The sequence below is a fragment of the Anopheles aquasalis genome, chromosome 3 (assembly GCF_943734665.1).
Source record: "Anopheles aquasalis chromosome 3, idAnoAquaMG_Q_19, whole genome shotgun sequence".
Taxonomy (NCBI): domain Eukaryota; kingdom Metazoa; phylum Arthropoda; class Insecta; order Diptera; family Culicidae; genus Anopheles; species Anopheles aquasalis.
This window is the reverse complement of record NC_064878.1, coordinates 40,291,637-40,304,063: the sequence shown is the minus strand read 5'-3', so window position 1 is coordinate 40,304,063 and position 12,427 is coordinate 40,291,637. Positions and strand designations below refer to the sequence as shown.

At 47.5% G+C, this 12,427-nt stretch overlaps 2 protein-coding genes and 1 pseudogene across 6 annotated transcripts in view; 1 reads left to right on the top strand and 2 right to left on the bottom strand.

The window, feature by feature from the left end:
• LOC126576154 (toll-like receptor 6) overlaps nucleotides 1–3,114 on the top strand; it is a 4,201-nt gene extending 1,087 nt beyond the window's left edge. Inside the window, exons 3-5 of the mRNA XM_050237306.1 lie at nucleotides 74–1,396; nucleotides 1,467–1,726; nucleotides 1,795–3,114. Of these exons, the coding sequence (XP_050093263.1) occupies nucleotides 74–1,396; nucleotides 1,467–1,726; nucleotides 1,795–2,962 (2,751 nt within the window). The 3' untranslated portion in view covers nucleotides 2,963–3,114. The remainder of the gene's footprint in view (nucleotides 1–73; nucleotides 1,397–1,466; nucleotides 1,727–1,794) is intronic.
• Nucleotides 3,115–4,342: 1,228 nt separating this feature from the next.
• Nucleotides 4,343–6,261, bottom strand: LOC126576653 (G-protein coupled receptor Mth2-like; annotated as a pseudogene).
• A 1,692-nt stretch (nucleotides 6,262–7,953) lies between these two features.
• Nucleotides 7,954–12,427, bottom strand: part of LOC126576155 (protein windpipe) — a 37,260-nt gene continuing 32,786 nt past the window's right edge. For all 5 annotated transcript variants that reach the window (XM_050237307.1, XM_050237309.1, XM_050237311.1 and 2 more), the window contains exon 3: nucleotides 7,954–11,358. In XM_050237307.1, the coding sequence (XP_050093264.1) occupies nucleotides 9,240–11,309 (2,070 nt within the window). In that variant the 5' untranslated portion in view covers nucleotides 11,310–11,358 and the 3' untranslated portion in view covers nucleotides 7,954–9,239. The remainder of the gene's footprint in view (nucleotides 11,359–12,427) is intronic.

The following is a 12,427-nucleotide window of genomic DNA, read 5'->3' as shown; positions in this document are numbered from 1 at the left end:
TAAGCAACTTCTCTAAGAACTGCGTTTCTCGACGTTGCAATTGATGATATACTTATTTCTCGTTCCTTTCCAGATCCAAATACTGGACCTCTCCGACAACCAGTTCACCGAGATCCCGCGCGAACTGGCCCAGTTCCCGCGGCTCAACTATTTGGACATGTCAACGAACAACATTAGCCAACTCCCCGAGGATGCACTGGCCGGCATGACTTCCCTTTCGATTTTGATTCTCTCCCAGAACTACATCTCCAATTGGGCCGATCTACACCCGAACCGGCTGCTACTGCAGGCCACCAACCTGAAGGAACTCCGTCTATCGAACAATCAGTTCACGAGCTTCTCCAGCAATGACGGTAGCCTGGTGCTGGCGAGCACCTCACTGCGCTACCTTGACCTCAGCAGCTGCCGGATAGCGAAGGTTTCCGGGCCCGAAGTGATCGGTGGACTGACCAACCTGGAGTACCTGATACTGACCGACAATCCGATCGTCTCCGTCTCCAGTATGGTGTCTCGGAGTTTGAAGAAACTTGAACTGAACAACTGCAAACTGGCCGCCCTTCAGCCAACCGTCTTCACGGGGCTGGAAGCGTTGAAGGAGGTCAATCTGGCTCACAACTATCGCCTCTCGCTCGGTTCTTCAGAGGAGCAATCCAACGTCCAATCGGGGAGTCTACGGAAGATCAATCTGTCACACTGCAACATGAACTCGCTCGATCTGCAAGGCTTCCCACAGCTCCAGGCGGCCATTGTACGTGAAAACATGATTCAACAGCTTGGCCGCGACTCATTCACCGGTACACCGCTGCTGGAGCATCTTGATCTATCGTTTAATTCGATCCACAACATCCACCCGGAAGCGTTTCGGCCGTTGCACCATCTGAAGACGCTCGATCTGTCCTTCAACATGATCTCGCGTGTCGATGGCAAGCTGTTCAAGACGAACGATCTACTGACGGACGTTAATTTGAGTCGGAATTTTATCGGTCGATTGAGTCGCATCACGGCCGAATCGCTCGCTTTCCTCAATATGAGCTGGTGCGAGATCATGAACATTGATTCGGATGCACTCGCATCGATGGGCCGACTCGGTGAGCTCGATCTGTCCCACAATCTTCTGTCCGACATTCCCGATGCACTCTCGTCGGATTCGCTGCAAACACTCGATCTCAGTATGTGCCGACTGTCGACGATCCGGAATGGTACGTTCACTGGTTTTCCCGAGCTGGCTCGACTCAATCTGGCCGGTAATCGGTTTACGACACCGTTCCGGGTTGACTTTTTCCGGGATAATCCGTATCTGCGTGAGCTCCGACTGGGTGACAATCCGTGGCGGTGCGATTGCCGAAGTGATGACTTTTTTCAATTCTTCCAGTTCCTCACCGATCCACCAGGGCGTGTAAGTTGTGTTGCTCTTGAATTATTTTGTTTTTGTTTAATAGCTTTTTATTTTTTTCTCTTTCGGATAGATTGGCGATCGGAAGAACCTGTTGTGCAACACACCGGAGGACTTTTTCGGTTCGAGCTGGGAAGCGTCCTGCCGGTCCGTCTGGTATCCGTACGAGACGATGGGCAATGCGGAACGGATCTGGACCTGGCTCATGGTTGGCATTCTGTCCTTCTTCGGACTCTTCTGTCTCATTTCGTCGATCAAGAAGTTTGTCTCCGCCCGGCAGAAGCTTGCGGCCGAACGGGAACGTGCCGAGAACCTGCAGGAGTTGCGTGAAATGTAAGATTGATAGACATTTTGTTTTTTTTGGTCATGAATTAATCACATCTCTCGTTCTCTTTCCTTAGTGCCCGTGAGAACCGAGTGCGCCTGATGAACGATGCACCACAGAATGCACCGGATGCACGGGAATCGAGGCCACCGTGCTACGAGGATGCGATCCTGTTGCCCAAATTAGATGCCGCTTCGTTTGCCTCACTCGACGAACTGATGCTTCGTGGAAAGCGCAGGAAACGGCGACGTAATCGACGTGCTTCAGGAGCCGATCTGAAGGATGATGAAGACGAAGAGGACGTTCAGGAGCGTCTTCAGTTGCGCCAACGGCAGAGGACACGCAGTGAGGACGTTCTGTCAAGGCGGTTCGAGGACACCACACCGAGATCGACCGCAAGTCCCGTGGTTTCGATCTACGAACGCCCAACGTCAACGCGTGTCGTTACAGTGGCTCAAACTACGGCTGCTCCTGCCGTCCCTGCTGCTGCTGCTGCTGCTGAGGAATCACCGAGACCGTCGACGAGTTCCGGAAGGCAACCAAAGACAACGGAAGAGCTACACTACGTTTCGATCGATTTGCTAAGCCTCGATCATGGTTCGATGGGAGGCTCTTCCACAACGACCGGTCGTGGTACTCCCTCATCCGGACCAGTATCCCGCACCAACTCGAGCTCCCGGAGGAGTGAAACCGAACCGATCGAAAGCTTCACCGGTGTTAGCCATAGTCCGTATGCGAAGCGGAAGGTGAAACCTTTGCAGCACATCAATCGCAACGGGAGCATCGATGAGATCACGGATTTTGCCGATCGACAGACGAGTCCGTACGCTAAACGGCGCAATCCTTTGATGTCCAGCTTCCGGCGACCGGGAGGAGGGAAGGATCAGACGGAAAAATTGCCCCCAATTCCGACCGAACCGCCTCCACCGCTACCGAGTAGCTCGCGGCCGCCGTCAGCCATCCAGTTGGTGGAGGATTACTTCCAGCCACCGGATCAGATGATGCGGCTTGAGGATGAGCTGGATGATTATGCTGTGATTCCATTGGCCGAAGGGCGACGGTTGGTGGTGGAGGAGGAGGATGGACTGCCGTCGACAGAACCGCAACCATCGACATCCGGTCGATCGCGGCCACCGGTGAGCATAGCGATCGATGATTTTCCGCCCAACTCGAGTGACTCCAGTGACGCCACCAGTGGGGTCAGCATTGAGATCATACCGGCGAGGGAGCACCAGACACGATGAGGCTTCCCTCCCCCACCCCCTGTATCGCCATCATTACCCTATGCGCTCTATCTAGTTAGTTCCATGTAGGTTTCCAGGTCGATGATGACAGTCACCGGTGCATTCGTTAGTACAAGGATTAATAAAAGTAATTAATTATTATCGTAAACCGACGAGGGCCGTAAGGAGTTTTACTGTTACTCTTTCGTTCGGATTGTACATTGCTATCTGCTGTTATGCTTCGTTAAGGATCGTCCAGAGGACGATCAGCTGGCTCTTGCCACTTTTCTTTCACATTGGGTCTACTTAAGTCTGAAGCGTATCATTTCAGAAGCACCAGAGTCGTAATTTGTTCGTAGAACGAGTTTATTTGCAATTCCTCAACGTAAGGGTCCTTTAAAATGGACGGAATGGGATGGTGTTTAAGGGACCTTTAACAAAAATCATCCAGGACATTCGATCGTTTTCAAAAATCCAGAGACGAACGTAGAAAATCTTCAAACAGGGGCACATTTTACGCATTATTTGTGTTTGTATATCTTTGGTAAACTCGAGCTGAGTCAGAATATGATATCATAAATACAATTCCCCACACATTTCTCCCGTTTTCACGCGACAGCGCTTAAACTAAAGAAGCGCTCTTTCCTACAAAGAGGCAATTCGAGTGTCTTTTAGTAACGTTGCATACACTCTGATTTCTCTATGACCATTGACTCTTTATTCTCGTTCTCTTAATTCATCACGCACACACTACTAACAATTACGTACTTACTACACACTAGAGAGTGAAATTATAGATTTTTGAAAATCCGCGCTTCATACAAGGCTCAATGCAGCTCGCTACTTTGAGAAGCATTTCCAGAAAAACCAACGTTTTCAAAGCCGGTGCCCATCGTACCGTAAAAACTACGGGACCGAATGATTTGAAATTTTTAACACATAATTTATACACTCTTTGCCAGGTAACCCCGTCGAGATTTCATAAAAATTGTTGATACTTTTTTTTACCAGTTTTGTAAAATTAGTTTTTATTTGTTAAATCGCAAAACGCATCACTTTTCCAACTTCAAAAATTTGATAAAAATCGAAAAATTGAAAATACGACAAAAACCACTTGGATAAAACTTATCATTTATGAAAGGAATATTGATTTGTATTTTTCTGATGACCCATCACGCAGCTATGATGGGCAGCGGAAAAAATACCTTTTCGCAGACTCGCATTACATAATTGTGATACCATGGATGAAGATTCTAATTAATCTCTCTGTGATAATAATTAATCGATTAATCTGTGATACCATGGATGAAGATTCTAATTAATTCACGATAATACACATCCTTTAGCATTCAAGTTTATCATCGCTATGAAATTGATTGGTGTTCCGGAAGTTGATTTGTTTTATAGAATGTTCTCGGTTATTGACCAGCCAAATCTAAATCGGTGAACAAGGAAAAGGTTATCAATGTGAGACATTTATTGATAAAACTTTCACTATCGCTCATACATACCGCAGAAGTAACAGTTTCTTTACTCTTGGTTTCCAGATGAATAGGGAAAAGAAAAGTATGCTCCAAAAATAGTTGAAAGCATCCATAAAGTATACGATCCAACCAGGAAAGTGTTCTTCTGAATCACTCATCAGCCAGGCAATAAATTCTACCGAGCAGTTTACTCCCATGATGGTGAACAAGCGCAAATAGAGGCCAAATCTAACGATAACGTTGATAGAAAAGCAATGTTATTATCCTTTAAATTCAGCTACTTTCACTGAGACAAACCTTTTGCGATTATGTTGACCCTTTATTTGGCACCTCGAATTGCCTTGCATCATAGCTTCACTTGCCTGCTCAGTTTTGTAAATACGCATGGCGGTACTAGCGAAGAAGAATATGTTTGCACTGATAAGAAGTAACAGCGGCAAGTACACATATAGAAATTGAGTCAGCTTTTCTTCTGTAAACGATGCAAACTGTATTGCTTGAACATTTCGTAGCAGTACAGCGATATTTACCCTTGAGAAAACACCCTTCCTCACCAACATTCGGTCGCCAATCGTAGCTGAGGAGTTCCGTGTGATCGAAGAGAACAATTAACGATAGGAGTAGGAGGGGTGTACCCCATGCATACAGAGAGTAGTAGGAGAATTTTTGTCGCTCAGTCATCCATCCACGACTTCCAGCGAACGTCCAATTGATGTCAAAGGACATGATGTTGAGCCAAAAGAAACTGGCCATCAATGTGAAGTACACTGTATAAGCAGTTTTTTTTTTTTTTTTTAGTTGGTATCTTACGGACGGAGCCGTATATACACTGTATAAGCAGTGGTCAGACACATAACGGATTGGTAATCGTACACATCCATTCGCGCCAAGGCAAGCAGTAGATAGGAAACTGCGAGTGATGCCACGTAGCACATCAATGACATGCCAGGCACGTTATGTAGTTTCGGTAGAATAGCGTACACCACAAACGTGGCCACAAGAAAGGGTAACGACACGAAGAAACCTTTGAAATAAAGAAAATATCGCAGGTAATTCGAACCTTTGCCTTCCCAAACATAGATAACACAGTTTGAAATTCTTTCAATTAAGATAGAGCTCGATTTTAATTCTTTCATAATGAATCGTGATTATGAAGCATAACGTGTCCGTGTTGAACTTACCCAAGGAATATATAATAAGCGGCAAATCACTCGGTTTGGGCATAAAGTGACACGCGTCGAATTCGTCCGTATATTCATTCGGTACCATACAAAATTGGTGATAATTATTTCTGATTTCGCCAAAGTATGTATGCACTTGAAGCTCTCCTTTCTGGAAAAGAAGATTCCTTAGCTAAAGAAGATGCTAAGCATAATTTCAACTCTATACACCAGTGAACCTACCGATGTTATGTTTACTTCATAATATTTCAGCGTCATCCATTCTTCGCTACAGTTTCTTTTTTCCGTAATCAAGTAGTATCGATGGTCTGCAGCCAGGTCTATTCTACTATAATTTTCACCATCAGCATCGGATACATTCGCAAAGAGTTGTCTGGACTCATCGCTCGCCCCTTTCTTCTGCCTCGCATACGTAGATACATTGAAGTATAAGACATACGCATCCTCTGCGTACGTTTCCGTCTTGAAAATACTGCGAAGAGTTGTACACCACTCCATTGTATTCAACGCGTCCAGCTTCATCCATCGTACCGTTGGTGATGTCCACCGATTCCTGCTCTGGGCATAGGTTTACGGTTGTAGCTTTCACGTAACAAAACAGCATTACCAAAAACCATTGCAACAAAATAATTCTTGATGCTAATGTTCTCATCATTTTGAAAGCAATCAAGTTAAATAGTTAGTCTCTGAAGAGCACATCTAGAGCACAATCTATCGAAACTGAAACACTTTACGAAACAACTATGTTGACCACTCCTCAAGCCAATGGTTAATTGCAAACTGCACCACAACACTGCAAAAAAACCTCGACCCATTTCCTGGATCGCGTCAAACAAGTGTTTTTAAGATACTACGATTTTGAAGTTGTACCATTCCACACAGTTTCCGCTCTACTCGCTTGGGTGATTGAATATCTTTCCAACTATCAGCGTTGTGCGTCAATTCCCTTTGCATAGCGATATTTATATCTTATAACTGCCAATTAAAGAGAAGTGAATCATTAGCTACAACTGTTGGGCGTTGAGTGCGCGATTGGTTATGTGTTACGCATCCGTAGAAAACTATATGATCCATCATTCATTAACTAGCAAAGATGTTCCGATTGCAAACAAAATTTGGTGGGCTTTTAATGTTACGTTTATGGTCAGATAGTCAGTTCAACGGACGAGTGTTTCTGACTCCGAGCTTTGATCCAGTTAACCCTATGATTCCAGCGAGCAGGACATCGAGGATGATGGAATCAGTTGATTGCCCTCGACAGTTACAGATCCTTTCTAAATCATTAACCCAAAGGCTTTTACGATTGCAAAATCAAAAAATTGCAAATTATTGTTGTAAACATTTCGAATCATTTTTATTTGAACGGAGGAAATATTAAAAAAGTTTTTTTTTTAATATGCACGAAGCATTTACCACTAAATAATCAACCTACAATATAATTACAATACAATACAATACAGTATACAATTGGTCTTCTCATCCACGATCACGCACTGTTGTTCATCTTCTTATACTCGTGATTGCAACATAATTTCTCTTTAACACGTCTGTCCACTATCTAGAGAATCCGTTTCCTGCAATCCAGGAGAATAATCTCTCCTTTTAGCACCGTGTCCTTTGTTGTGCTTTGTGAATGTGGTTGTAAAGGTGCATGGTTACGATTACAACTTTATTTTGGAACTCTCAAATACGTACCAACGACGCATTAATGCGGAAGAAATGTACATTATTGAAGAAATGGTAAAATGATAAGAAATCCTTGTGAGTCTCTTCGTTGACAAGATATCAACTCATTAGCATGCTTTGTGATGTCGATTGGTGTGGCACTAAACTTTAAGCGACTTGGTTAATTACGCTTTGCGCAAATAATTTTATGATCGATATTTAGCACGACGATACGGTTGAAAAGCTGTTCCAAGCGACAAATCTGTCCGATGCTTTCTTGAAACGCTGATACGAACGCTCTACTAGGAATCTAGCGCCTGACGAACGCCGATCTCGTCCCAGCACCTCGAGCAACGTAACTTTTAGGCAATTTTCCACTCCAGACAGTTCTGCATGCTATCATTATGGTTTTCCGGACGGAAACTTTCTATAGATGCGACAGCTTTCGGGATAAAAAGAGAAACCCCCCCTCCCCACGGCCCCTTCAACGGCGGTTTCAAAAATTCTTGTTTATATTCAAAATTCAAAATTATATTTCACCTACAGGTCTATAGACGGCGCTGCTTCTGTTTATACTGCACGGGTTCAAGAGTTCACTGCAATTAAATTTGAATCGACCGTTTCCCTGTGAAACCGGCCCCACACGAAGCCCCAAAAACAGCACTCTAACCACTCCGCCAGTTTTGTTTTAATTCATTTATTGCTCGCTCGAGAGAAAGAATAAAACAATAGTCACGTTGGTCTGCTTTTGTTCGATCGATTTCCTTTCAATTTCCGATTTGTTTTCACCGCATTTTTTCCACTCTTGCGAACTCTCGCTCCTGTTGTTGTTGCTTCTACTTACGACTTATGCTCTAAATTATACATAAAATTTAAATACACTTTACCTACCGGTGTGGTACACTCGCTCACGCGCTCCCTTTTTCCGCCCTCGTAAAGACACGCACTGACTGAGGGATCTGATCGTCGATCGTCGGAGTAAACAGTAAAAACAGAAATATGTTGGTAATAAGTATACGAAAATCGCACCCATCGCGGTCACTCATCCTCTTCCTCCAATCTACCAGGACAATCAACGCAAATCTTCTATCCCAGCGTGATGATGATGATGATGATGCCACCTTCAACCCAAAAGCATAGCACCGCGACAATTAATGCTACCCCTAGCGACTCGACTTTTACTTCAATTAATTTGGGTTTTTGAATAGTTCTATCTATAGACGGAGGGCACGCCTATTGCTTCTGACGAAGCACCACGCAACCGAACCGAACCAGCACACAACATTACAATACATTGTTTATCTACCGTTCTCTACACGCTGCTAACTTCTATGATGAACGACTGGTGATATGGTGAAGATAGGACTATTCCGGTGCTACGCGCTCCTTTCCTTTACTGCTGCTGTTCCTAAACGACCTTTTCTCAATCCAAAATCCTCCCCTCACTCACTGCTACCTTCCTTCTTCGATCGTGACTGTTTTTTTCTGTGAATTTTCTGTGTTTTCGAATTTTTCGTTTATTGCCTCGTTGGTGCCTCGATCCCGACCGGCCTGCTGGCTCCCTGCCTGACAAGACTATTTACAATTTCATCGCCACGAAGTTGCGGGAGGGAAGAGCACGGACAAACGGAATTTATTAGGGATCCTTCACGAGGCTCGATACGTTTGTTTAATTCTTCGTTGTGGATTCTTCTTCCAAAGCACACAGGAGCAGCATCATGATAACAAATCCCATCTGTTCTGATACTAGGCACAATAATTGCGGCCAAACGGAAGACCTCATCCGCGATTCGCTCCAGTGACGCAATCCGCTTCCAGTTACTCGCGCTGCAAATCTCCCCCCCCCCCGGGGAGCGAGGTCCTTCTTTGTGCTTCATAAGCCATGCAACCGAGCAGGGAGAGCCGTGGTGGGGCAGGGGGGATGGCCATTACGATAGGACTACGGACTGATGACAGGACAGCACTCTCCTAGAACTTTTGGTCATCGTTGGTCGTCATAATGATGTCACCGGCCCGGGAGCGACTCCGGGTCACCAGGATCGGAGTCTTTGGTTTGGGCGTCTCCGTGAGCTTAATCTTGACGCGACCCGTCTCCGGTGAGTACACCGGCGAGTAACGATCGGACTTTGGCGAGGTAGGCACATAGATCGGACTGTAACGCTTCGAGCGCGGTGACTCCGGACCGGAGATCGGTTCCGCTAGCAGACGTCCCCCGTCATCCGGAGTGTCCGCCGATGGCACTTGATGGTGGGGATGGGGCTGATGGACTCCCGGGGCCACCACTGGGGCTGTTCCATTTGGTACCGCACCGTTCCCATTGGGCAGCGCCGTACTGTTATTGTTCTCCCGGTCTACCGGTGGTTCCTGACTTCGGCCACCATTCCGTTGCTGCTGCTGCTGCTCCGGTTTAAACGATTCCAGTGGCCGCTCGAGTGAAGCACGCTGTGGCTTGACCGGAGTGAAGCCCTTCTTTTGTCCATCCTGACCACCAAACACCTTGTCGTAGTCCGTTGGGGACGAGCCCATTAGTGGTGTCGCTTCCGGTGCACCATTCCGACCGTTCCGCTCACCCGGTGGTACCTTCTCCAGTAGGTTCTTGTTGATTTCCTTCATCTCACGGCCCTGGTTCGCACCCTCGACGTCGTACTTGCCACGTCGGTTACGCTGGGAGTCCGGTTTGCGCTTGCAGATCACGGTAATGATCAACGAAACCACAATGATGCCCAGTACGGCCAGCAAGATGTACGTGTTAGTGTTGTCCTCTTTCGGTGCATCCGATAGATTCTGTTCCGCTACCGTCGATGGCGGGAGTAGAGGTTTCTCATCGTCGCCCTTACCACCGTCGTCCGGTTTCACATCCCCATCATGACTGATCCTTCGTGGTTTCTCTGCCTCTCCCATGGTGCTCGGTACTTCCGGTTCCGGTGTCGTGTCCTGGAAAATACCCAACCCCGAAATGTGGTGCGGAATGTCGATCGGCAACACGTCATCACCGCTTCCATCATCATCAACATCACCATCCGGCGAAGGATCTTCCGTCTCGGCAAACAGTCGCGTCACCGGTGTCGTCGTCCCCGAATGGCCATCCTCTGCCTCGTCCATTCCACTGCCTTCGACTTTCGGTTCATCGATCAGATTGGCGCGTGCCTCCTGGCTGATCGCGGGCACATCCTCACCGGGCGGCGGTCCACCATCACCGGAAGCTTCGTCATCGATCGCCACATCCGTCGTATCTACCGCCGGATGATCGATCCGTCGTTTCACTCGCTCACCACCTACGGGTAAGAACTCACGGCCCAGATCATCCTCCTCTGCTTCATCGGCCATCGGTACCACCGCTTGATCACCCAGCATTAGATCGTTTTCGTCACCGTATTCGTCTTCGTTCTGGTGATTGGCGCCACGGTTGCGTTCCTCCACCACCGATGGGTGGCAAACGTCGGATTGGCGCACCTGAAGCCATGGTCGACCCTTGAACTCTTGCGGTGCGCTACACTTGATGTGTTCGTCCGACCAAACGTGTCGCGATGTTAGCCAGTTGCGGACGTGAAGCGTTTCGCAGGTACAGTTGATCGGATTGCTGGCCAGCTCGATGTAGCGTAATCGTTTCAGTTTCATCATCGATAGCGGCAGGTAGGTGATCGAGTTGTGCGTTAGATTGAGTGATTCCACGAACAGTGGAAGGCGAGCGAGCTTAGCGGAAGTGAGGCGGTTGTGACTGAGGTTCAGCGTTCGGATCCTCCGGCTCAGATGATTCACTTCGGCCAGCTGATTGCTAGACAGATCCAGTTCCGTGATGTTGCGTACGTTCTCCAGGAGGGCCGGTACTTTCGTAAGATTAAGACCGGACAACTCGAGCCGACCGATTGGTTGCGTTTTGTCGAGTGATCGCAATCCAGTCACACTCGTACACCGGATCGTTGCATTAACGGCAGTACAGTGGCATCCTGGGGGGCAGCTGGTGGCCTCCGAACTGGTCGTTAGTGCGAGTAGAACCACCAGTAACCAGCACCAGTTCCACAATCGATTCGCAGACATCTTTCCGTTCGGTTCGTGGCGTTTACTGTGACTTCCGGTTGAATGCCAACTAAAAAGACACAAGAAAAAAGGTTCACCATTAGTATTTGTTGTTGTTGTTGTTGGTGGCGACTATCGATCACATCGAGCCCGGGCGATGACAACCGGGTGTCGTAGTTGGTGCTGAGGGCCCTTCGAGTGATAAGAGACTGAAAGGCTTCCGGTCCCCAGGGTGAAACACAACATGCATGCCTGCGTTCCTCGAAACCGCAGTCCCGGCGCTTATCGATGATTAGGAATCGTTTGTTGTCACATGATAAGCACGGAGCACGCACCGAAGGGGTCGCTACGTTCGTAGTTTCTTCAGTTTTACGATCCCAAAGCGAAAGAGTCCAGAAGAGCAGCCCTTTTCCGGTTCAATTAATGACCATTTCGGGTGTTTTCTCTTCAAACAGACTTCAACCTCCCAAGGTCACGATCTGGAAGTGAAATGATGTGTTTATCTCAAGTGATTGCACAACACGCACTTCAAAACCCCGCGATCTGAAGATGATTTATCGATCACCGTTAATGGCCCTCCCCCCGGGAAGTAGGTACTGGACTCCAGAAGTGCCCCCAATAGAACTGTTTTTCTCCGAATTCGCCCGGCGAGACAAGGCCACCGCGCTCAATCCGTCGTGATCCGTTGCAGACGATGCGGTGTTCCACTTGTTTGATGGTTCGCTGTACCTCTCAGCCCTCCTCTACCACCTCTTCTAGCGTCGCTGGTTCCTCTCAAATGTTGTGCTGCAGCTTTCATTTTCAATGCCAACATTGGCCGCACAGCACACAGAGAGAAAGTATTAGAACCGTGACAGAACCAGAGCGTGCGCCAACAAGACACATGAAGGTTAGGGAAAGGAGGGCCGTCCACCGACACCCTCTACCCCCCTCACGTGGTTTGCGCAATTCATTGACTGACAATTTATTTTTATCACGGTCGCGAACGAATGCGGTCGGGTCCGTGGTTCGATTTTTGGGCTGTTTCAGTCCTCTCTCTCTCTCTCTCCCTTCCTCTCTCGTGTGTGCGCGGCGCGGCCGTTGGCGCCTGCTGCCGTTAGATAAGAGCGGCCGCGGTGTCCCAAGTCCACTCGCCACAA